Below are 26273 nucleotides of genomic sequence, written 5' to 3' on the forward strand. Positions count from 1 at the left end.
TCAGGCCTAACGAATCACCAACGCAATACGTAAGGGTTTGAAAAACCGCCATATATACAGTACATGTAGTGCCATCTAGCGTGATGACGTCACTTTTTTAATGTCTAAAAGATTTTGCTAATTAACTAATTATTATTTAATACTAGTTTTTTGAATATAATAGTAAATTTCAATATAATACACTTTTCTTATAGACAGTCCCTTGACCGGAAGTACTAATTTATTTGTCGCCATCTAGTGTAGAGAAGGACAAATAGACAGACAGAAGAATCCGTTACAGTTTAAGTAATTTAAGTAATGTAGATTTTGAGCGGATGTGTAACTAGTTATTATGTGCTTTGTCAATTGTGTTAAAGGGCCCAAACCGCATTCTTGACGACCCTGTTTTTTATCAAAAGATTTTAGTGCAGTTCTACGAGTTTATTCTCGAGTTCGTTACAATAGGTTTACTCGTTTGTTTTTGTTATTGTTCCTGGACTTATACGGTAAGAAGAGTTTAAGATGGAGAATAACACTACGTCATAATTATCCCTGTTACACTTAAAAAACTAGTTTTTACTGAGGGTAGAAACTTATTCTTGTGTTACTGTTACAAGCATGCCCTTTAAAGCCGAAACTCCTTTATGTAATAAAGTAGATTTTCCAAATCTAAAAGCGATGTCTTTCAATTTTGTTTTCTTTAGTTTCTAATTCGAATTCTATTTGCTTGTCTGTTTAATTTTATTTCGAGATGCTACGGCCACGGGCCTTTTTCGACTATCTAAAAGACTGTTATTAGCAATTACTTAACTATACTATTTACTAACTGTAATATGAATATATTCATTAATTATGATATTATCAAAAATATCTTTCAATCATCATGATACAAATATCACACGTTTAATTCCTCCTATCTTATTTATTATCTATATACATTAAATACTTAACTGGGCGAATTTAGCGCCCGTACAACTTGCCGTCTGGATGTCTTCTATCTGTTTACGAAATTATTTTTTAAATTTTAAACATTGTTCGCGTTTGCATAAAGTACAGTTTTACGAATAACAATAAGTTTTCAGTTTTTGTCTAATTTTATTTGTTTCATTTGTTAATTTCTTCCAATACAAAACATTCAATACTTAAATTCATTTCTTCTTTATGGGGTACCGGTATAATTATGTAAATTATCGTTTAATGAAATATTAATTACATTTTAATGATTTCAAATTTTTAATTTGTAATTTTTGGTGATTTATATTGCAATAAAGAATTTCCTTTACCCACAGACCACTAAGAAAACTAACTAAACATCTGTTTCCTATAAGATGTCGATTTAATATTAGACACAGAAACGAAAATAATACGAATGCAAAAACATTCAGAACAGTAGTTATTACCGTAAAGCTAGTTATTTTAGTTATTACCGTAAAGCAAATTTCTGCCACAATACATATTTACTATTGGAATTATATTCTGGATTAACATTTTCTGACTAAATTCATTAACAAATCTTGCATTAAATTATTTCAGTTAAAGCCATTTACCGTTCTTTAATACATTAAAATTCAATTCATTTCGGGAATTAAACCATTGTAAATATTTCTAAAAATATTATCTCAAAAAACTTCCGATTATCTTTAGGTAATGTTTATCATAGATAAATTTAACAGTTAAACTCACAAATGTTTACATATTAGCAATTTTATGTTTTACTTGATGTGCGAAAATACTACTTGACTCAATGTCTCTAAGAACAGAATTAATTAAATAATAAACATAACACCGGATCTGTAAAAGACGGATATAGGCTTGAAGACAATCCACTATTTTATAGTTTTGTTTGTTCGACCCTTTCTTTAGCGTAATATTTCTCTTTGGCAATATTGTATAATTCATTCATTGAAGTTACTCCCGTCTTCTTTACCAAATTATAAAATATACCATTTGCGTTCTTCAGTAATGCATACGGGGAGTCAAATTCTTTTAATTTTCCTGTATCTAGTACCTAAAATTTTTAAATTAATAATTAGTAACACGTATTTATTCTTATATTATTAAACAGAGAAATCTTACCAGAACCCTATCCGAATCGATAATTGTATGTAATCTGTGGGCTATTGTCAACACAGTACAAGACTCGAATCTCTCTCGAATTACTTTCTGTAGACAGGAATCGGTTCTTGGCAGAAAATAAATAAAACATACGTCATGGTTGAAAATATTAATACCAGTATATAAAACACAAAACACGTATTGGAAATGGTAAAATTTACTTCAAAATAGAAAGATTTTTACAATCTCAGACCAATTATCATATCCGTGTTGTATACTTGTGTGAGATCCATGATTTTAGGGATATTAAAATCCATTTTCAAAAAAATGTTTAGATAACATCCATTGTCGCGATAGTTAGGAAAAAACATCGCATCAAATACGGATGGAATGACGTTCACTGTCAACAAATAGATGAGAATTTTAACAGTCAGTTGCGAAATGACAACATCCGATTGTGAAAGGAGAGTTAAGTAAACGTCAATGAATGTCATCGCGGAACCGGCACCTGTAAAAGCAACATTTGTATTCTAAACAACTGCCGATCACATGATCAGTTATCCAGGAAAAAGGCATCAAAAGACGACGCGTCGACAGTTCCGGGCGTTTGACTGTAGGAAGTCCCATAGAGGCTACGTTAGTGCTAAAAAGTTCATCCATCGAAGAGTTAGAAGGAGCGCTATATGCATCGACTAGGGATTGCAATTGCTGGATCACTCATTCAGCAATCCAGCTGCGGATCCGCAAATACTCAATTAACTTTCTAAACAATGACGCAAAAGTCTACGTTGTCGGTGTTGCCGCGTTTCTACGTGCGCTATCGCTCGGCAGCGAGAGCGACGTTGCCGTTCAGTGAGGCACGTGCTACACCCCCTCTCTACCATGCACTGCTTGCCCTTTTACCTCTGCTGATGTAATTGCCAGTTGACTTTCCACTCTCGCTAAATAAAGTGTCTTCGCGCTAAATAAAATAAGTAACTCTTCTCCTAGTCCTGGTGCATAATTCTAGTTTACGGTCAGTTGTGACGTCAGTGAATCACGTGACGGAACGGTCTCAGTTTAAGCTTATGGAAAGCTGCAGCCTCGCGGCATGTCCACGAAACCTAACCTATAAACTGGCCGTAAAAGCTCTCTGTAGAAGAGAGTCGAGTTTGATAACTGCTGACAACAAACCTGAAATTTGTCTTAGACAAACTAAAAAGCCAGGACACAAGCGCAAAAGAATCAGAGAAAGGCGTCTTACCGAGGCCACAGAAATGCTGATTTACATACAGAACCCGAAGAAGTATGACCAAAAAGTTAGAAAACTTTATCTTTCACATGCCGAAAAAAATGTAATGCGCCAGGAAATGAAAAATATGCTGAATCGAGTAAATACATATGTAGTGGAACCAGCAGCAATGACAGAGGATATTATGGAAGTGGAAAACGACGATCCAGATAACCCACATTCCTTGAATTTCACATTGAAACAAAAATCGGAGATCCAACTAAAGCGTGAGAAAGAAAACTTCATGAAACGGAAAGAAACTAGTACCGAGAAGGATTATGATAAGTTACAAGGGTAAGCTGAAAAGTAATGCACACATGCTTGTAGAACACGAACAAAAACAAATATCAAGATCGGGCAAAAAGTACATTAAAGTACTATTCTTAAGCTTCAAAATCATATATTTATTATTCAATATAGTCACCGTTAAGGCTAACACATTTATCCCAATGTATAACAAGTTTTTTCATTCCGTCACTGAAAAATTCTTCCGACTTTTCTCGAATCCAGGACTTGACAGCTGCCTTCACCTCATCGTCCGAGGTGTAATGATTACACTTGACGTGTCTCTTGAGTAGAGGAAAAAAAAATAAAAATCGCAAGGCGCAAGATCAGGGAAATAAGGAGGGCATGGAATCGGTTCAAACTTCAGGTTTCGCAGAGCCTCTTCAGTTGCCCGCTAGGTGTGTGGACGAGCGTTGTCATGTCGCAAGATTATTGGCACCAGGTGATTATTTCTGTTAGAGGCAGCCTGGCGCCTCTAACACAAATGGTAATTTTTATGCTCTAACACAAATGGCAATTTTAGAAGGCAATTTTTATTTTTTTCCCTCTACTCAAGAGAGACCTCAAGGGTAATCATTACACCTCGGACGATGAGGTGAAGGCAGCTGTCAAGTCCTGGATTCGAGAAAAGTCGGAAGAATTTTGCAGTGCGGAATGAAAAAACTTGTCACACGTTGGGAGAAATGTGTTAGCCTTAACGGTGACTATGTTTAAAAATAAATACAGTCGACCCCCCTATAACACTGTTGATAATTCCGTTTTATATGATTTCCGTGTTGTACCAGTCACTTAAATTTTACAAATACGTGTGCCGGGCTGTGAACGGCTCACGTATTTGTAAAATCTAAATGACTCGTACAACATGGAGTTCATATAAAACGGAATTATCAACAGTGTTATAGGGGGCCGACTGTATATGATTTTGAAGCTTAAGAATGGTACTTTAATGTACTTTTTGCCCGATCTTGATATTTGTTTTTGATAACATTGCTTTAAAAAATTGTAAGAACATAAAAATATTTTTTAAAGTTGAAAATTGTCTTAATGTGGCCAGAAAAGGTACAATACATCTACCCTATTAATTATTATTGCATTTAACCATTTAGATAATTATTGATAATATGTCTATTGTTTTAGATAGATCTGCAGAAATCCGGGCAAAATCTTAATTAAAAAAAATGAATAATTTGCTATATCCTAAGTTTGAATTACTGTTTTGTTTTACGAATATATGACAGCATGTAGCTTGGACAACGTAATCAATCAGCGCGTGTTGTTATGGTCCGTCGTGTGGATCCATCTTGCGAGAGAAAATATTTTCATTTGGACACAACACTTCAATGGCATTTCCCCCATTTGACTAGGCTGTTTTTATTGTAGGCTGTGACCGTATTTACTCGCATATAAAAGACTTCGCATATAAAAGACTTCGCATATAGGACAAAGTGTAAGTTTAAAAATCAAAATAAAGAAAATTAGATTTATTAATACAATTCTAATTTATTTCGTTTAATCACAAGTAAAATATCAAATGCACATAAATGCACACATTGTCCCGCAAAAATTACTGGCATTTTAAACTTTCAGGAAAAATCTTGTAAAATCGACAAGATAATTTGTTCATGTAAAGCCGGACAATCGGGAACCTTTTTTGCCAATTCTTAACAGTCGGATTCACTCTCCGTCGATTACACTTACGAGTTTTTCCGAATTCTGATTTCTAAATAATCGTCCGTTTTCACGCGGAAATGGATTAAAACTTATATCGTGCATCCGTGTGATTTTAGAATTTCAATCTGGAATTCAATTCAAAAGCTTTGCTTTCCCTATTGATATTCATCTTTACTCCAGACAATATACATTCAAAAGGCCCAGATAAAATACTTATGTTTTTAAATATAACAGGGTAAAAAAGAAAAAATGCTAATACAGGGTTCACAAAAATTTTTTGCAAAAACGCAAAGAATATTTCGCGCGTATAGAACGACATAAAACTTTGAATAAAAACCTTATCATATATGCGAGTAAATACGGTAAGTATCTGGTTTCACACATCTAATTATTAATTTCCCACTACATCAGTTTACGAACTGTGAAAATCATACGAAATTACCTGTTTCTTCATTGAAACTTCATTCAATATTTAGTGACTTTTAACTATTCACTTACAACGTAACTTTGAAGTGTGTACAATAGCAAAAAATAAAAAAGACAAAAGAAAAATTGTGTTATACAAAAATTTAAAACTCAGAATATGAAAACAAAGTTTAATCAATACCAATAAAATAATTTATGACGTTAGAAAAACGAAATAATCTAATAAACTTAATCTTTGCTGTTATTTTTTGCCCGGCCAACGACGGGTGTAACGAGCTTTTTATATTATAAATCTCAATTTTGAGTTTTATTCAATTTAGTGTTTTTTGGCTTTAAAACAACAAAAGAACCTTTCCTCTGCACTCGTTCCGATTTAGCCAATTCATAATAGATACAACCGAGAAAAGGAAAAAGAAATAAAACATATTTTCGACTTATTGCACATAATGTTTGATTCCAGATTCCCAGAGCTTGGGTTGTAGGTTTAAGCACTCTGCAAATCGATCCTCTTAATATTATCTTAATATCAATCTTATATCCGTGAAAACCAGCAATCTTACAATGCCTTCATCTACTCTTTACTGCCGTTCTCCACGATAAAGATGGAAAATGATATATTACAACTCGGTTGGCAGTTATTTATACTTAATTTCACGACTTACTTATAAACTTTTAATTTGTAAAGTATTGTAACTGAAATAAGTCCGTATTTAATAAACAATAATAGCCGTAAAGATTAGAAAGTGAGTAGCACAAATATCTAAAGTTTCAAAAAACGTTATAACCATTGTCTACGCAACACAAATTACAAACATAAATAATTTATAATTGAAATTAGTAATATTTTCTATTTCACGTGTTCTAACCTTCTATCAATATTAGACGTTGCTTCGTCCATGACGAGAATTTTATTCCGGCGAAGAATGGTTCTGGCCAGACAAATTAATTGTCTTTCTCCCACGCTGAAATTTCTCCCTCCTTCCGTTAAATGCGTATCCAACCCTCCAGGTAATTTACTAATAACTTCTTTTAACTGTACCTTTAATCCAAATACACAATAATTTAGTTTAATAGTTAAAAGAATTAGAAAGAAAATCAGGGAGGGAAATTGAAATATTTATTTAATTCTAACCTCTTCTATGACTTTCCACAGCATTTCTTCCGAATATTCATTGAAAGGGTCGATGTTTCTTCGAAGAGGACCGGTAAACAACACCGGATCCTGTAAAATTTTGCCGTATTAATCGTTTCTTTTTACAATAATTTTTTTTAAAGTAAATATTATATGAAGAAAAACATATTTGTAGTGAAAAGATATAAATATTAACTAGAACTTATGTTGACGAAATTAGTGTTTATTTACTTGAGGGATAATGGATATTTTACTACGAAGATCCCGAAGACCGATTTCCTTTGTGTTGACTCCATCGATGGTGATTGTTCCCGTTGGCTCCGTCATGCGAAATAACGAAGCAATTATAGAACTCTTTCCAGCTCCTGTTCTCCCGACAATTCCTATCTACAATTAATAAACAATAGAAACTATTTTACGCAGTAATTACTAACAACATTCTCCTGATTTGCAGACGTCTTACCTTTTCTCCAGAGCCAATACTAAAAGTCAAATTCTTTAAAACGATGTTTTTATCCTCGGAGTATTGTAAAGAAACATTATCGAAATGAATTTCTCCTGTTTGGGGCCAGTTCGAAGGTGGTCGTTTTTCGGGCAAACTTTCGTACGAAGCTTCCGATTTCAAATTGCTGTATTTCAGAATACGTTTTACCGAGTTCATCTGAAAAATTTACGTTTTACGAAGTAACAGAAAGCATGAAATTTGTTGACGTAATAACGTTATCCGAAATTATATATTATGACGAGATTATATTGTGTTGAACTTCACTGAAACTAATGATTGAAATATTTTATATGAAAAAGTGTGGGAAACATCGTTAGCATTTACTTCTTCTTTAATTCAAAATTAATTTCCATTCTCAAACCGTTATTACAAAATTTTTATGTACTGATATACACTTAAAATTCACTCTCTGTTTGTTAAAATTTGTATGAATTAAATTAAAATTGTATAAATTTTCAAAAGTGGAACATTTTTTCATTGTTATTTTGTTACTTTCCTTAAAATGTAAACTTTCCCTTTAATATATTATATATAAAACAAGTAAAATTAAAAACTATCAAATATATTTGTACTTGTTTTATTTATTTGTCGAAACCGTGTCTTTTTGTGAACAAGTGCAAACAAATGTGTTTGCATTTGTTTGCCAAATTTCTTAAATTTTGCGTTGTCAATAAATTTTTAAAAGTAATTATAAAATAATTGAACAGTCAAGACTGAATATTGTTTGTATGTAATAATTTCAGTTTAGTATCTAAAAAATCCATTTTTATGCGCCTCCTGTTTGGGTTTTTGAAGTATTAAACCCAAAGAGAATGCACACAAAAATGAATTTATCACAACAACATTCTTGGAGCAATACGCATTTTGATAACTTGTGGCATTGTATGATGTTTTGGGTATGTGTTAGAAACGTTTAACACTTGTAAAGTTGACGACAACTACTATCATGATGTAGTAGCCTATTGTTTTGAATGTTGGTATTTTTATCGTTTTATTATTATTTTAGTTATATTGTTTAGTTTATAGATGTTTGTATGAGTCTTGTAACGTGATTAATGTTTTATAATACCTTGTATATAATATGATAAGGGCTATTTCACATCAAAGGGCGAAATGCATTGCATTTTGTAAATAAGGCAACAATGGTTTCAATTGTGTGTTAAACATAACAATTAATTATTAAGTGATTGATTACTGACTTTTTAAAACAAATAATATCAGAATTATCAAACAAACACCCGGATTACTTTATTGGGCTTTATTCAATTTATATATGTTGGAGAAAATTGTAAGAAAACGTGTGCTGCATTGTGATAAGAAGATTCTCTTTTCCAAAGAGTTTACCTTGTTCGAAAAGTTGGACATCGTCCGATAAAGCAATTGGCTGTTCGTTTGATATTTAGATTAACTATCGAGTTGGTTAGATATGTAATACCTGAAATTCCATTTCAGATGCAAATGAAGTAATATGTTGAAAATACAAAGTTGTTATTATTCCGTAATTCAATATAAGTCCAATTTTGCTTCCTGCGTCATCTAAAACCACAAGTATGTATTCAATATTATTTCTATTATAGACTGTAGACATTTAAATATATTCACCTACCTGCATTATTTGAAACACCGAAAATAATAACAGTAATAATAAGATTTACGATACAAATCATATGACCGTATATGGAAAGCCATCGGTTTAACGCCACGTAAAAGAACCACACTGCGGTGTGCTTATCCTGATACTTATTAAACATAGATTTAAATTTGCTTTCAGCATTAAACGCTCTAATTGTTGTAAGTCCGTAAAGAGATACACTCAGATGTGAAAATACTGGACTTTTCACTGTCAAAATAAATTTGTATTACTTTATTACAATTCAATTATCTTACCTTTTAAATAAAACAATTATTATCTTGTTACATTTAAGAAAACACCACAAAATATGTACCTATATTTAACAAACTACTAATCAGAAATGCATGGAACTTAAAATGCAAGCAGAACATTGTACTTAGTATTTATGCAAAAGAACAACTGAAAAAAAGACATTTCTTTAAATTAGTAACCAGTCGCATGACTTTCCTATTGAAAGATCATTATTTTCATGAAACGTTCACACACTTCAGCACAAAGTTACAATTGTTGAAGCACCGTGTCTTATGTGATTTTATTTAAAATTTTTTTATATTATTAATTGTTATAAAATGGCGAAATGCTTAATTTTCAGAGTAGAAATAAGTATTTAAAAAAATTGTGAATGCTAATAACCATCAAAATTTGCATTAAGTTGTCCCCACTCGAGATATGACATACGACCCAGTTAACTACCTACCCTTTCACCACCAAAATATAATAGCATCAATCTCCTGTGTATAACTTACCTTACAAAATTTTGTTTTTTAAATTGTACCTGATTCTGAGAATTTATACGACCGGTCAAATTTTCAAGGTACTTGCTGCCTTAATCATTTTTTGATCGAAAAACATGAAGAATGCAGTAATTTCGACTTGCTGTAGTACTTTACAATCGGATCTGTACAGTAGACCCCCTATAACGCGTAGATACGTTCCACGTTATACGAATTTTACGTTGTAGGAATCCTTAAATACATGAACCAATCGCAGCCTGACACGTGTGAAGTTTACGGACTACGGCTGTTTGAAAGGTTTTCTTCCATAAAATTAATCAATTCTAGAGTAATTCGACTCAACACTTCCAAAACACGTATATTTTTTTGAGAATAAGCCGTATAAACTATGCTATAAACAAAAAATTGTAGGATTACTTACCGAGTGTGCACCGTTTGACGTCGCCATTGCTTAAGCTTGTTTTCGTCGCGGAGCAGCGACCCAAACGGCGACCGCGATTTCTGATAAGTTTTCTGCGAAAAATTCGTTGAACTTTGGACACATCATTAATAGAAATAATTTTAATAGGCGTTGAAAAAGAAATGTTTCTTTCACAAGAAATGTATAAAATTACAGTACTGTATTAGTCTTACGGTACCTAATTTACATACTATACAAACGATAGTAAACTCAACTAACCCGCCTAAACTCTCCGTAGCTGGCGCTAGACGGCGGAAAGTATATATATAATTGTGAGGATCCGAATTCGGACTTTTCATGTGTTTATATCATACCACATTGTAGCTATACTTTCATTTGATAACTGTCAACTTTTACACCTGGGAGCTAAACATCTGCTAAGTTCTCAGGCTTAATAACGACGCTTTCTCAGCACCTTTCGACCTAATATCTCCGTTTCAACAATCCAACATGAAAAACAAACAACAAAGTGAGACAGTCGTCACCAGTTCCTCGATCGGACCACTCGAGTTTTCCCTGTGCCTCGCCTTTGGATATTTCTTCGCCTAATAACTGTGGAAATAAAAACTGTCTTCAGTCTTCTGAGTCCAGAACTGTCTTCTTTTGGGATTTCATACAAGGTAATTATCGACACGCGAACTTCTGTAAACTCTCTCTCTCCGGGTCATATCTTTATATCTAATACTTATGAAATCGAGAAATGTATCTAACAGCAGCCCTAATGTATAGCCTATCGTTAACCATTAAACAGTTGTTACGTTACAGCGTCTCTGAGTAAGTCACTTCCGGCGCGCTGTCTCTCCTTCCATCCCGACTTTGTTCGCTCACACACGCGACCGCTCACGCCCGAACGAAACGGTTTCTGTGTTTAGCCGTGAAGACACAGTGGTGTCAGTCCTGACGAAACTTGTCATTGCGATCTTCACCGACGCGATGTCAACTCTTCGGTCACGGGGTGCCGAAGAATAGGGAGGCTTTTCGGCATTGTCACATAATTATAATAAAGTTACAATAAATTAAGTTAAATTAATATGTAATTATATGTACAGTACCTAATTTATATATAATACTGTACAGACGATAGTAAACTCAATTTATCCGCCTAAACTCTCTGTAGCGTGGCACTGGATGGCGGAAAGTAGTTCAGCTGCTCTTCCACTATTGGTCCAGATTCGACCAATCCTGTCGCGACACGAGTCGGCGACGACGTTTTACGAGTCCCTTTTAGCGTCTTTATACGAATACTGTCGCAATTTTTTCGCCACGTTATAGGAATCTCCGTTATAGGAACCTGCGTTATAGGGGGGTCTACTGTAGTTTTATGCACAACCTGTAGCTTAGCTTCTGTTTTTAGAAATGGAGAAATTCATAAATGCAACAATAAACAGTCCTTGCTCGTTCATGCATAAAAGTAAGCATTGCATGAAGCTGACAGTTCTTTTTAGTATTGTCCTGTATCGCTTATTAGGAGACACTTGTTTACTTCCCACTTTTGGACAACTTATTTTTTAAATAAGTTGTCCAAAAGTGGGAAGTCAACAAGTGTCTCCTAATAAGTGATACAGGACAATTTGGACAACTTATTTTTCAATTAATAAGTTGTCCAAACTTAACTTTATTAATTTAATTTTCTATTCATTCATAATATTTTGAAAAAATTACTGTTTGTGGCAAATTCGCATTTTCGCATACCTTTAGTTTACAAAGCAATTTCTCTCTACAATGCTGTGATGCGCTGCTTGTAAGGTTTCATTTTCTTTCTTAAAATCAAATGTTTGCAGAAATTGTCAAGTGGATTTGCATTCAATGTTCGATTTCAATACTTTAAACAATATTTTAAGCATTACATAAATTTACTGTATGCCTAATTGGTTAAACTGTCCTTCCCTAAGAAGCGATTTAATTTCGAGCTGTCTTGAAACAGAATATTTGTTTTATAGAACTATGTCGTCTGTCATTTGGAAAATTAGACTTATGTGCATATTTTTCTAAGAAATCATTACATCTGAACTTGCAGAAATACTCGTAACTTGTTATAATATTTTCTGTAAATAAATTAACGTTATTTATTTGAATCAAGAGTAATCCACTATTTTATGCCTGGTCGTTTTAATTTGGAGGATAAATTTCTGAATTATATACAGTATGTACTGGTACATTAAGGTATATTTTAAAATTAACTTTAAGTAAGTACACAGATTATAACTTACAATTTATTCAATTATTTCGTAAAATTTTTCGCAAATAGATTAAAATCGTAATTGTAATATAACTTGTTTTCTTTCTTGATATAATTACTGTAATATATCAAGAACGGCAGTTGAGTAATAACGAATATAAAATACTGGATTTAACAGTCACCAAGAAATAAAGTTCTGACACGAGTAAAACCTTTTCCTTATGCAGAAAATTAATACATCTTTTTTCATACGAGTTTTAAAAAATTGTTTAACTTATGAAATAAACTAACTGTTTTGATTAGTTTGCATTGTAACTCGGCATCTTGGAATGAAGAGTTCACCCCTGTTCGCAAATTTCATCACCAATATTCTGCACGCAATTAAGTTCAATACAGTAAACTCTTCTATATTCGAAATACTTACATTTTCCTTCCAAATGTTTTACGCTTTTCAACACTCTGCTAAAGATGGTCCACAAAGCAAAGAATACTACTAAAAGGACAGCAATCAATATCAGTAGATAAGGACAGAGGATTGCTTGAAGAATACATATACCGTAAACAAGAAAACATCCCTAAAATTAAAGAATATAAATTGCTAATAAAGTTAAAATTTAGATTTATAAGTAAACTGATTCTACCATTCATTTAAAAGTGACATCTCTTTGTTACGTAATACATACAGGTGTCTCATAGGACTGGAATCATAGTTTTTATGTACATATCTGTTTTTTAGCACTGGCATAGAGATTAATAAAAAAATTAATTTCAATAATTTTTATGGTAAAGATTCGCCATCAGTGAGATGTTGGAAAATTGTTTTGTTTTCTTATATTTTTTGAGGTGTGTATGTTATTTTTTAAGAAATTTTTCCTGTATTTTGTAACAATAAATAAAGAAATTAAGAGTGTGACTAGCTGTATCCAGACCAGAGTATCTTTATTTAAAGGCCTAGCCTAGACACAATGCGCTAAATCTTCAACAACTCACTCATTGCGAGTTTTGGCGATGAAAATTATTCTAAAATCTGAATAATAATTAGTTTTTTCTTGTTAGTCTCCATGTTCTTTCTGAAAGAATAGACAATGATCAATATAATTCCTATGGTGCCAGACTCACGATAGATCCTATGTTGTATTTCTTTTACGAAATATATGAGTCGATCTGTTATGAGTGTGTTCTGAAGTGAGTTCGAAAAAAATGAATTTACTTCTCATCTTATTTATTAAATTACATAAATCTGTTAAGAAAACTCTTTTGCAAAAGTGTATATTCAGTAGAGCATCGATTATCCGACGCCCGATTAACCGTCACATCGGTTAACCGACCATTCTAGTCGGCAAATTTCAAATGTCCGCTAGTGATGTAGCACTACAATATTTGGCTATGTCTTGGCTACTTTAATATTATTTTTGTTAAATTTTTGCGTGTTTTAGCTGGCAACACGGCTCGACCATTGAAGGGAGGCAGTATTTGAACAAGACTTAATTTTCTATAAATTGTGGTTTGTTTTGTGAGCAATAAAATAATTTAAAAATAATTTTTAACGATACAATAGCGACGATTATTATTTTAAAAAATTTTTGTTAGGCTTAACATCGATGAAAATTCAACGCGAAGTTTGTTAATAGCGATATACTAATATACAAATTACACGGGATATACTAATATACTATACTAATAATGTATTTTTTTTCATTTTTTTTCGGTTATCCGATTTTTTTAATTATCCGACCAACCTGAGTCCTCAATTGAGTCGGATAATCGATGCTCTACTGTACAATAAATCTCTGTTAAGTACTAATAGGATGAAGTTTTGTTTTTACGAAAGTGCAAGTTTGCGTGGTGTTCGGACAACGCGAAAATCAAAAATGTTAATATAGAATGGACTTATTTTTACCGTCAGATGTACACAGAAATTTTACTGAGATGAAATCAGAACTTATTGTATATAGGAAATATTATATAGGGGTATTATATAATACTATATAATTTATTATATAGGAAATGAGCTCAAAAGATATTACGACAGTAGAATGTACAGTAACCTAATGCACGTTATCTCAAAAGAAAACACTCGATAATTGTAATTTTTCTATTTTCAAGTAATTGAAAATTAGTTTTTAAGAATTTGTTCGAATTACGTTGCGTGGTTTTACTATTTTCAGATTTTCATTTTATGGTCGTAACAAATATTTTATTTTTAAAAATTCCGAAACTTAAATTATTTTTCTACCTATCTCGCCCTATAGAATCTATCGGACCTTCAATTAAGTCCATTTCAGAAAATTTCTGGAACTTTTCGTCTTTACCATATTTGCTCCCGAGTTCCCAGAAGATGTCGGGTTGACACATTAATCGCTCTTCCACTTGGCTGTTTGTCAAATATCCAAACGAAAATATAAGATTTTAACTATTTTTATAATCACTCTCCCAAATAAGAGGAATGTTTGGTTGTTGTGATACGTTTGCTCAGCACATAGTTTATGTAGCACCGATCAGGTTAAGACATGCATGCCCTATAGATGGAACCTACAATTGTACTACGTAAGCGAACTGCCGCTGTCTTCGGTTCCGTTGTGCGCGTGAAGTGACAGTCGCAACGTGTTTGTTTCCATTAAAATGTAGGCCAAGTTAAAGTGCGAACGTTCGTTCGAGTTTGTCATGCAAATATAGAAGACTTCACAGAAATTCGTCGAAAGTGAACGAACAAAGAAGTTGAAAAAACAGTGAAAATGTTGAACGACAATGGAAGATCTCACACCTGAAAACAAACGATGGCTCGCGTTCAGATATGCTTAGAAGAGATTTTTGTTTACCTACCCTAAAGTCGGGTCTTGTTCTTACCAGTGTTGCTGTTCCTAGTACATTTGTACTTTTCTGGTACATTTTGCCCTTTCCAGTAAATTGAAAGTACATTTAGATTTTTAGTACATTTTCAGTACATTAGAATATTTCAAGTACCATTTACGGTACAAATTAATATTTCACGCCTTAATGAAAAAATGAGAAAAAATTAGTTTAATAAAGTCTCACTAGTGTCACTGCTTGTTAATTTAAATTATCCAATCACAACATACAAATGGTGTGTGTCCGTCGACGTCAGCAACATAGATAATTGCACGTGTAAAAGGTCTTGACTCATAAGTCAGTGGTCTTCTTTCATACGTTCAGTTGTCTGCACATTTTCATCAGGACCTTGACAAAATTTTTCATGCCACGTGGTCCAAACAATTCAACTCCGTCAAACAAAAATAATGGACAGGTAAGGAAATCAATGATTTTTAAACTTTTGTCGTCAATAATATCAAAATATCCGTTAAGTCAGAAACAGATTATTACAGAAAATAGTTTTGAAATTGCACGAGTATAAATAACATAAATACTTTTATATTATTTTCTACCACTATAATTTAAGAATTAAATTACTGTATGAACCTCAATTTTAGTAATCGTAGTAAAAGAAATAAGGGTTAATGTTACGTATGGTTCCAAAATGGCCGCGCTTCCGACTGTTCCAAGGTCTATATAAGAAGGCCAGGACACGCGTGATCTACGTCTTGAGCTGCCATTTTGGGTTTTTTTTGAGTTGCATGTTTTAAGCAAACTTGTACGAGCAGTCAGTTTCATATGACATTAATTAAACTAAAATTGCACAAATCCTGTAATTTACAGTCAAAAATATAATAATAATTTCGGATGATTACGCAACCCCAATTTTATGTAACGTTTTCATGAAATAGTTTAAAAGAAACAAGCATCCATATCTTTTTCTGTCATGATTGAAATTAATTAAACAGTTACTAAAACTGATGCAATTACGTATATACCACTTCGTAAAGTGATGCAATAACATCAAAATAATTTAAGGTATAATAAAGAATAAAATAATATAATATAACAAATTTATAATTAATTTTTTAAAGCGCGATTGGTTATAAAATTAAGATGAAATTCAATAGTATTATTAATAAATGTTGTCAATGTAATGCTCATTTTATAATAAGCAATAGATGTGTAGATATATTTTTAATTTTAAATAGCTTTCAAAAAATTCCAAAAATAAGATTTAAAATTAAATTATTTGACAATAAACTATATATATATATATATATAGGCACGTAAACAAAATATTCATAGAACTAGTACATTTTGAAGGAAAATAGTACATTTTTGAAGGCGCTTCAGTACGTTTTGAAATTTTATTGCGGCAACACTGGTTCTTACCGATTTGCATTTGTTTGTACTATTGCAATGTCAGTGGATGGATGAAAGATTTGATAACACTGACGAAGTTCAGAAAAATGTAAGGCAAAACTTTACAAAAGTGGCATACTCTTTTTTTCAAGAAGATACAAAAATATTTTTCATTTAAGCTGCAAAATGAAAGGATAATTACTAGTGTTGCAACGAATAGTATATTCGGCCTCACGCCTAATACCGAATATTCTGCCAGGAGCGTGGCCGAAAAGCCGAATATTGGGCCAAACTATTCGGCTTGATTAACGCAAGTACGAAAATTGGCGTGCAAACCGCACTATGGCAAGGCCCCGCTCTCTATTGGCCCACTGTCACTACGCTTCGCCAATCGCGTTAATTCTTGACAGTTGTAGCGGACAGACACGAGTGTCATGGCGGTATGTGATAAATGATGATATCAAATGTGGATAACAACGAAATGACCTACACGTGTAAATAACGGAAAAAGAACAGAGAAGGACCGCGAAAATGTGAAAATGTTGAAACATATATGAAATTGAGTCGATAACGTAATCGAACGAGTCGAGGCAGCTTATTGGCGCGAAATTCACGGCCGTAAATGGCAAACAATTGTTGCCATAGACTTCGGAAAGCCAAATGCATGTAACGAAAGTCACTTAGCGTGCACGGGAGAAAGCCTGGGGCCGTTTGGGCTACCGAACTGTCTCGAATCTGTGAAATCGTAACTGCGACTTATCCCGACGTCCTATTTGTCTCTTTTCTTCGTTATAGGCTATGAGTCACGTAATTGTAAAATATGAAATCTATGACGAAAAAGTGACGAATCGAAAGTATCGCGTGAGCGTATTATGATGTATGTATACGTAGACTAGAGCGATAGAGAAAAGAAAAAGGGAAGAGCAAAGACGAGCGCTTAAAAAGAAGGATAGGCAGGGCTTGACCCTCGGATGTGCGACGATTTTCGAACGAATAGATGTGCTGATTTTTGTAATTATAAATTGGGAATACCTGTGACTAATATCATATTCTTTTTTATTTTGTGCTTGTTATAAGTTATAAATAAATATAAACAAACAACACTAACCGGATAACATTAAATCTATATACCAAAATGATTAATTTACTGTGTTTTTGTTATTTTTTACTCCTGTTTTTTAGGTATTCAGTATTCGGCCGAATAGACCGAATATTGAATAGTAACCAAATATTCGTTACATCACTAATAATTACACAAAAACGAGATAAGATCTGCAATGACGTACAATGCGAAGACGTGGAGCCCGGGTAAAGAGGATTGAGACAGCGGAAATAACAACATTGAGATGGATGTTGTGGTGTGACAAAGAACAGAATTAAAAATAATCATATCAAAGAAACAGTCATAATGAATACTATAATTAAGATGCAGGAAAAAGAAAAAACCACAAGGGCTTGGTCATCACTGACAAAAGTACCTTTAACACTGGCGGTGTTTATGATGACAATTAGATTGCAGTGCTTTTTTTCACTTCTTGTATGTTATATTTGTGTAAACAAAACCGCGTGTCTGTGATTCAAAAAAATGCTTTTGTAACTGGTCATTCCACTTAAATATTTATTATTTTCGCTAAACTATAATATATAGTGTCTCATTAGTCTGAAACCGTAGGGGTTATGTTTATCTTTGTTTATTCTTTTAAAGGTAAAGCATGGCTCTGTGTAAGGAGGAACAAATTGAAATTATTTTGATGGTATGACATCTGGTAAGTTCTTTTTTTGTTTTTATATTATATTTTATTATTTTTGAAACTCTTTTGGGGTCCTCGAGACCCATTGGAGGAGGAGGAGGAAGTCATGACTCATATTTAATCAAACTAAGGATATAGAAAAAATTTCAGGAGCAAAAACCATGAGTTTTTTTAAATCATTGTTACATCTCACATTTGAAACTTATATTGAAATTTCGTGATAAAACTTATGAAACTGCATTATCTCACTTGAACACATCCACCGAAACGAACAAACAAACTCTGGAAAAAGTCGCTTCCCAGTTTCCATTTTTATTAGACCAACTTTTCAATTTTTCATAAATGAGATTCGAAGAAATTCGTAATATTGGGGTTATTATATTTAGATTTCGACATGGTTACTAAAGATAGAGAGGCCCATCAGTATGGCCGAGTGGATAAAATAGCTAAACAAATGGCTGGAAGTCGTGGGTTCGCAGCTGGTCAATAGATTTGCCACGTAGGTTTTTCACGTGTATTAGAGAAAATTTTCCATAGAATGCCCTCCCATGATAGATTGCTCGTGTCTTGCCAACCAACCAACTTAAAGTATGGTGATCATACTCATTATACCAAAAAAGTTAGAGTAATAATAAATGTAAAAACAAATACTTTAACTGGTAATACTGTGTAGACATTATAAGCCACTTTGTTATGTAGTTTTTACTTTTTGTTGAATAAATATTAATTTCTTTTTAAAAAAGGAACCAATAAACAGAGATATTTATAGCAGAATTAAACTAATTAAACAAATAACAAGCATAAGAAAACAAATATTTTTCTATCCTCCGATATAACATCAATATTAGCTCTTGAATTTCTTCCTTCCAAACACGGATTTATTCATTATTTACTTATATTCATATAGGTTTTTTCCAACAATTGTACATCCAAACTACATAAAAATTATTTTGTAAGTTGTCAAAAACTATTTTTTATGTAATAATAATAAATAAACACCTTATATATTTATATATTTTCCAATATCCTAATGGTTTTTCTGAATCCCTGAAATCTTCAAGACATTTTACTTCTCTTTTCAAAGATATACAATACACAAATGCAATGAACCTGTCAGATTTATTGTATTTGTGTATTTATTATGTAAGCAATCAACAGCTAAGAAAATCACCATCAGCTTTTGAACACTTTGGATGCCTTCGTAAGTTAAGCTTTGAATTTGTGAAGTCAAAGTTGGATTCCAGATAGCCAATAGTTTTAGTAATAATGATAATATTATTCTTTTTAACTTGGCTTGCTCTTTTCTGGTGAAATTCCAAAAAAATGAGTCATTAGGGGACATTCTTTATGATCCGGACTTTAAAAGTATGATTTTATGGCAAGCCAGCACTTTGATCTTTTCTATAGTGTACAACAGGGGTGAGCAACATTTTTAATCAACGGGCCAATTTAAATTTTAAAATTTTTTGGCGGGCCGCACATAAAATAACACTTATTAATAATTTACAAAACTTTATTTATAATAAACATTAGAATAAAATATATAATATTTAAAAAAGTGAAGATTTCATATACAAATTTAAATGCAAAATAAAAACAAACAAGAAAAGAACAGAAAAACGAATTTATTTGAAATTTTAATGAGAAATTTGGCACTGTTTTTTCGATACAAGCTGATCAATATCAGCCGGAATTGATGAGGTAGCTATACGTACGCAGCTTTCTAATCGTGCATCACTCAGTCTTGATCGGTGGTCATTTTTGATTAATTTCATGGTTGAAAATAATTGTTCGCAAACATACGTACTTCCGAACAGAGACATCATTTGCTTTGCATTTTTCGTCAAAAGCGGAAATTTCTCAGGGCTCACATAAGATTTATAGAAATTTTCGATGTTTACTGAGAAAAATACATTTTTTAAATCGGTATTATTCTGCATGTCAATCACTTCCATTTGAAAGTCTTCGGGAACTGTATCCACATCGATATTAAATGGCGAGGAAAACATTTTCATGGAAACCGCTGTCTTCTCAGCTTTCAACATTTGGAATCGTAATTGAAATTCGTTGATTAAAATGTCTATATATTGTGCGTATTTTTGAGAAGTAGTAACGTTTTCTTTTTCTAAATGTGGAAAGTGGGACACATTATTCTGCAAAAGATGCTGTTTCCACAATTTTAATTTGCGCGCAAAGCCCTGAATTTTATACAAATTGTGAATAAACTGTCCTTTGCCTTGAAGTTCCACATTAAGATCATTGAGATGCTGAGTCATGTCGATAAGAAATCCAAATTCGCACATCCATTCTTTATTACCAAAATGAGGAAAGGCATATCCCTTCATATCCAAGAACAATTGTATTTCGCTTTTTAAGTTGTATACTCTTTTTAGCATTGCACCTCTACTAAGCCAACGTACTTCGGTATTAAAAACCACGTCGCCATATTCAGTTTCCAAATCTTTCAGGAATTCTTTAAATTCACGATGATTTAACGCGCGCGACTTGATAAAATTGATTAGTTTAATTATTGGTACTGTGACATTTGGCAAACTCAATCTTTTCGCACACAAATTTTCCTGGTAAATTATGCAGTGGTTGACGAATATTTCTATTCCTGTGACCTTCTTAATGTCTTGAAATAGCCCTCCCGATATTCCTACCTCCATGCTTGATATTGCTCGTGCTCCATCTGTCGATACACCAATAATATTTTCTAATGAAATTGAAAAATTTTCCAACACAGACTTTAGTTCATCGTACAGGTCTTTGCCGGATGTAGTCCCTTGCATTGGAATCAGTGAACACAATTCTTCGGTAATATTAAAATTGGTGTCAATACCACGTAAAAATATAGCCAGTTGTGCTGTATCGCTAATATCGCAACTCTCATCAAGTGCCAAAGAACAGTATTCGAATTTTGCAATGCGTTCACGAAGCGTTGTTGCTATGTTCTCGGACAAGTCTTCAATTCTCCTTGCAATGGTGAATCTTGATAAACTAATGTTTGAAATAATATTTATTTTATCAGGAAATGCTATTTCTGCAACAGCAGTCAGACATTCTTTTATCATCTCTCCATCCGCAAAGGGTTTCATTTTTTTTGCCAGTATTTGACTGACAACAAAACTAGCCTTTACTGCCGTATTTGATAAAATAGCTTGATTTTTAAAAATAGCCTGTTGTTTTCCCAAGTTTTTCTCCATTTGATTAAACTTATCTATCCGGAGTTGTCCTGTTAAGTTTTTATATTGTTGTTCATGTTTTGTATCGTAATGCCTTTTTATGTTATATTCTTTTAATGTCGACACAGTCTCTGAGCATATTAAGCATACAGCTTTATCTTCGACGAAAGTGAAAAAATAATCAAATTTCCACTTTTCTTGGAAATGCCTGTGCTCATCCGCAACCTTCCGTTTTTTTGTTTGCTTTTCCGACATGCTATTATGGATTAAAAATTTGAAAGTTAAAAAAATTTGTAGGAAAACTTAATTTTGAATAAAAAAAACTCTAATATTACCTTTTTGACAATAATATTGCACTCACGCCTTTCAAGAAACACAAGAATTGCTAAAATTGCTAGTTAACAGCTTACCAGTCTGACTGATTGTGTGACAGAAGCAAACACAAACAAGCACAGACGCGGCGCGTTCGTATTGCATGTTTGAACAAGTCGCCGACAAGTGAGTAACTCGTCACAAAAAATTGTTTCGGTTTAGTATGTACTACCATTTTATTATAATTAATTTTATAACAATATATTGATGGAAGAAAGTCGATAAAATAAATTCAATTTTAAAAATGCTTGGCGGGCCGCATAAACATGTTTAACGGGCCGCGTGTTGCTCATCCCTGGTGTACAACGATAGTCATCTTGTAAGCGCATGTCTAAGAAGGTTATTTCCTTTCATTTTTGTAAAATAAATAATCTTATTGTGTGATTCTTCATGTTTCGAGGAAACTAAAAAGTGGACAAACAGTTTTATTATAAAATTCTCAATATTAAAATCACGACAGTTATCTGGCAGTTATATAGGGCATTTAATAGTGAAGAAATTTTCATGAATATCTGCTATCTTCATAAAACTCAAGAAGGAAATTTTAAATATCTGGTGTAGGAAAACAGTTGATCAATTATGCCTCTATGTCTTTAATACTATTTTAAATTATGATCGTCTACTAGAACTTTCGTATATTAATAGGACTTACTATACTGGTGTGATCACACCAGTATAGTAAGTTGTTTTAATATACGGAAGTACTAGTAGAAGATGATAGTTAAGGTAGAGAAAACAGTTTTTTCTACCGTAATTCGTTGCATCTCTTAGTATAATGTATAAAGTATTATCATTGCTAAGATCTAACACAATTATTTCTACACCGTAAAGGAGAAATATCAAAATTTCTCCTTTTGTTCGATCACAGAGCATCTTAGCCACTGCCATTGAATTGGGAAATTTAACTTTATTTAATTTCATAGAGCAATGTGATAATGGGTGTTGATTTGTATGGTATGCACGAGCTAGTTCAGCGGCTGCTCTTTTAGACTGAGCATTGATGCATTTTTTGGGAGAAAAATAGCTTTGATCAATTTAGAGGTACTTGCCTGTTTAATCCCGGATTTGTGACGTTCCGTCTCCATATGAGTTTCCCGCGTCCTTTCGCGACGTAACTATGTCGAGTGACCATGACCCGAGCTGTAGCCGATCCGAAATTCCTTTATTAACTTTTGACCTTGGTGAAAAGTGTGGATCCGGATGGAAGATGACAGTTCAAGTTAACGATGAAAAAGGTTTATTAAGAGACATAGAAGGATGAATTAATTAGAACCCGTTGCTAGGTTACCGTTTCACGGAGTTACAATCGAACATGAGTAACTTCAAAGTTGCCTAACAGATGTAATTCAGCTTCACGTGATGTTGACCCCCTTTGTAATCCATGTCTTCCGATCGAGAATAGTTAGTTGGTACTTGTTTCCCGGCACTTCTGTCTTCCAATTCTTTGCCCGAACATCTAATACTTCCTTTTATAATTATAGACTGGTCATTCAGTACTCTGTAAACTCTACTTTAAACTGTGATCCATCCATTTTTATGTTGGAGGGTCCAATTATTTGGAGGGCCGATCCATTTTACCCAATCTCCAATGACTTTATGTACTTCGGCTGATAACTAGTGGGGCTTCACACGGAAATACATCCTGTGTGTGGGTACTCAGACGGCAGTCGTTAATCGTAGTGATACCCTCTAATTGTAACTCTACTTTTTCCTCACCGTAGCGATGAAAGTCTCTGACGAGGTATCACACGTATGCTTTCACATCGCCTCTCCGCTTTACTCAATCTAAAATTCTTTTGTACATACATATTATACAGTATGCTATTTTTGACATTTATCTTTCTAATCCAGTTGCACGTACTTTCTTTCCATTTGCTATTAAAGTAACTTTATCTGTAGTGTCTAAGTCTGATCGGTATTACGATTGTTATCATTTTTATTTAAATCGGAAAACATGGCACAACTAACAAGACTCACAATGCCTACTAGTTTTTACTTAATTTTTATCTCCATATTTTACATTTAAAGATAGATTGCGTGTTGCGGCCAACATTTAATAGCAGTACAATGCTATTAAATTCAACAAACAGTGAAACGTAACAATAGATGGCGTATAAAACCAGGGTTGAAAGATTTTCCGATTCATCCTATTTTAAGACGTATTCATTTGACACCAAACCATCGTCGTTTTCAGCCTCTATTTTTTAATTTTAGAAGACACATTATGAATTATATATTTTCCTTTCATACAAAGAAAGGCATTTTCTTTGTAGAAATTTGGACAAAATTTGGTTCAATGTGTATTCAGGTCACACAATTCATCCTATTATGTGAACTAAGTGTTTCAATGACAAGTGAGTTCTATGTAGAATAATTCATCACACGATTTGCATTACGTTGATGAATAATTTTAAAATCTATGGCCAATAATTGAAATTTTAATTAAATGCAAATGATATATAATTAATACAAAACATAACTTCAAATTAATAATGACTTTAAATAATAAAATTTTCTATAAAGTACCTTTACCAAGCATTGTTTTTGGTATATAACTTCAAAATTATTTATTTAATAAATTATAAAAGAAAATTAGAATATTTTAATGAATAATTTTGTATTAAATTGAAAAATTTATATAATAATAAATTCCAAGAGATGAATAGAAATAAAATACAGTATAAATATTAAGATGTTTATTTCGAGAATTTCATATTTCTTAATGAAAAAATAAAATATATTAAAAATATTTATGTTTATTTTTCATTGTTCTACAACATCTATTTAATTTATTTTGTTTTGAATACAATACTTTTAAAACTTAGTTTTATTTGTTTTATAAACAGTTGATAACACGACAAAATAAGAAATCATATTAATTTTCTAATTTATTTATCTTATAAATTAATTTTTATATAATATCTAATTATAAAATATATTCTAATTAGGTATTTTAAAATTTTGCTCATGCATAAAGTGTTTATATATGAGAATGTAATTTATATCTAGAAGGTGACATTATTTTTCTGAATTCTTCTCACTATGAAAACCTCATAACAAGGATGGACATAAACTAGTGGCCCTATGCCATGACATAAAACATTCTCTTCCACCAAATAACGATAGGCACAAAAATATGAGGTCCAAAGCTATAGACTCGTAACGCCAGGCCCTATTTATAAGTGCAAATCTGCCCTACTCATATAACGTTTTAAATTATTAAAAGACAAAATAAATAATTTTTTTACTGAATATATCTGATGATATTCATGTCCGTTTGAACAAAGTATTGAAGCACTTAGTAGAAAAATTGCAATGTATATTTAGATAAATCATTTATTTAATTCAAAGAACGTCCAACACAGGAGAGTTTAATAAATGTAAACATTGAAACATTTTTGAAAATCAATAACAACATTTATTTTTAATAAAGTTTTTTATATTTTTCCCCCGCAAAGTTTATTTAATATTTTATAAAAATCTATATTTTCCTTCCTATTTACCAAAGCAACGAAGTCAATTTTCATGAAGTTTACTCCTGCTTCTAATTTTAATTGATATTTTGATCTTTTCCTCAATTGTCAACTTTGTTGATTTAATATCTTTGTACAAAATATTTGGATATTTATCTTAAAAATTATATTAAGAACTTTAATAATTGAACATTCGTTCAATTATCTGAATCTTTAACTTCGATACTATCGATAAAAATTTTGAAATTTTACACGTTTAATTAAAGAAAATTGTCTGAAAATATTTTTCAAATATTCGTAAATTCCTGTACAAGTAAAGATGTAATTACCTTCAATTAACTTTTCTAATTCGAGAACAGAAGAATGTTCGACACTTAAAATACCTTTCGACACGAGCTTTTCAAATATTAGTAACTTTTATTTAATTCTTCTAAGAATTTGTGCATCGTTAGCCCCAATTCAAATTTGACAATTTGTAAATTACTATAAATTTATTTACTCGAGACACGACACATGACCTCCTCTTAACCTTTAACCATCAAAGTTTAATAGCATCAATGCTCCTAATACCCAAACCTCCATACGAAGTTTTAGAAATTTTATACAGAAGAAGTGTTATTAAGCTTCAAAGTAAGTATGCAAAATATGCCCCCTAAACACTAATATACATACATATAGAAAAAAACCCCAAAGTTTTTTTTTTATATTTCTCGACGTTTTAAGGTTTCCTGAGTATAAAAATGTAAAAATCTTGGGTGTGGTAACTTTTAGACCGATTAACATACTTTTTCGCTGTTATAGGGGAGATCGGGGCAAGATCGGCATGTTAAGCTTTACTTAAATTTTGTGTAATAAATACTGCTGTAAACTGAAAAAAAAGCTTTGCATATTGTCTATTGGAATGTTACCTTACTATAGAACTGGTTAAAATCAGTTTGGAAATAAAAATAATTAAAATAATTACAA

The 26273-nt window shown here is 32.3% G+C and overlaps 2 protein-coding genes across 5 annotated transcripts; both read right to left on the bottom strand.

Moving 5' to 3' along the window:
* Window positions 1–529: 529 nt before the first annotated feature.
* Window positions 530–18096, bottom strand: LOC111639149 (multidrug resistance-associated protein 4-like). Of its 4 annotated transcripts, none has more exons than XM_023384939.1 (10): window positions 18005–18096; window positions 12754–12904; window positions 8930–9163; window positions 8759–8859; window positions 7282–7479; window positions 7050–7205; window positions 6819–6908; window positions 6553–6725; window positions 2056–2161; window positions 530–1987 (listed from the first exon to the last, which is right to left on the bottom strand). In XM_023384939.1, exons 3-10 carry the CDS (start codon window positions 9072–9074, stop codon window positions 1811–1813), a joined length of 1146 nt encoding a protein of 381 aa, XP_023240707.1. In that variant the 5' UTR covers window positions 9075–9163; window positions 12754–12904; window positions 18005–18096; the 3' UTR covers window positions 530–1810. The 4 variants fall into 4 exon arrangements, with proteins under 4 accessions (XP_023240707.1, XP_023240706.1, XP_023240705.1 ...); XM_023384938.1 differs by lacking the exon at window positions 18005–18096 and adding an exon at window positions 12971–13353 and having other exon boundaries at window positions 6553–6719; XM_023384937.1 differs by lacking the exon at window positions 18005–18096 and adding an exon at window positions 12971–13353.
* On the bottom strand, window positions 13382–21483 carry LOC111639151 (general transcription factor II-I repeat domain-containing protein 2A-like). The gene is made up of 2 exons (XM_023384943.1): window positions 20191–21483; window positions 13382–13399 (listed from the first exon to the last, which is right to left on the bottom strand). The coding sequence occupies exons 1-2, from the start codon at window positions 21481–21483 to the stop codon at window positions 13382–13384; spliced, it is 1311 nt and encodes a 436-aa protein (XP_023240711.1).
* Between the last annotated feature and the right edge of the window lie 4790 nt (window positions 21484–26273).

Source organism: Centruroides sculpturatus, unplaced genomic scaffold (assembly GCF_000671375.1).
Source record: "Centruroides sculpturatus isolate CEXI.00-Female unplaced genomic scaffold, Cexi_2.0 scaffold1085, whole genome shotgun sequence".
NCBI classification, from domain to species: domain Eukaryota; kingdom Metazoa; phylum Arthropoda; class Arachnida; order Scorpiones; family Buthidae; genus Centruroides; species Centruroides sculpturatus.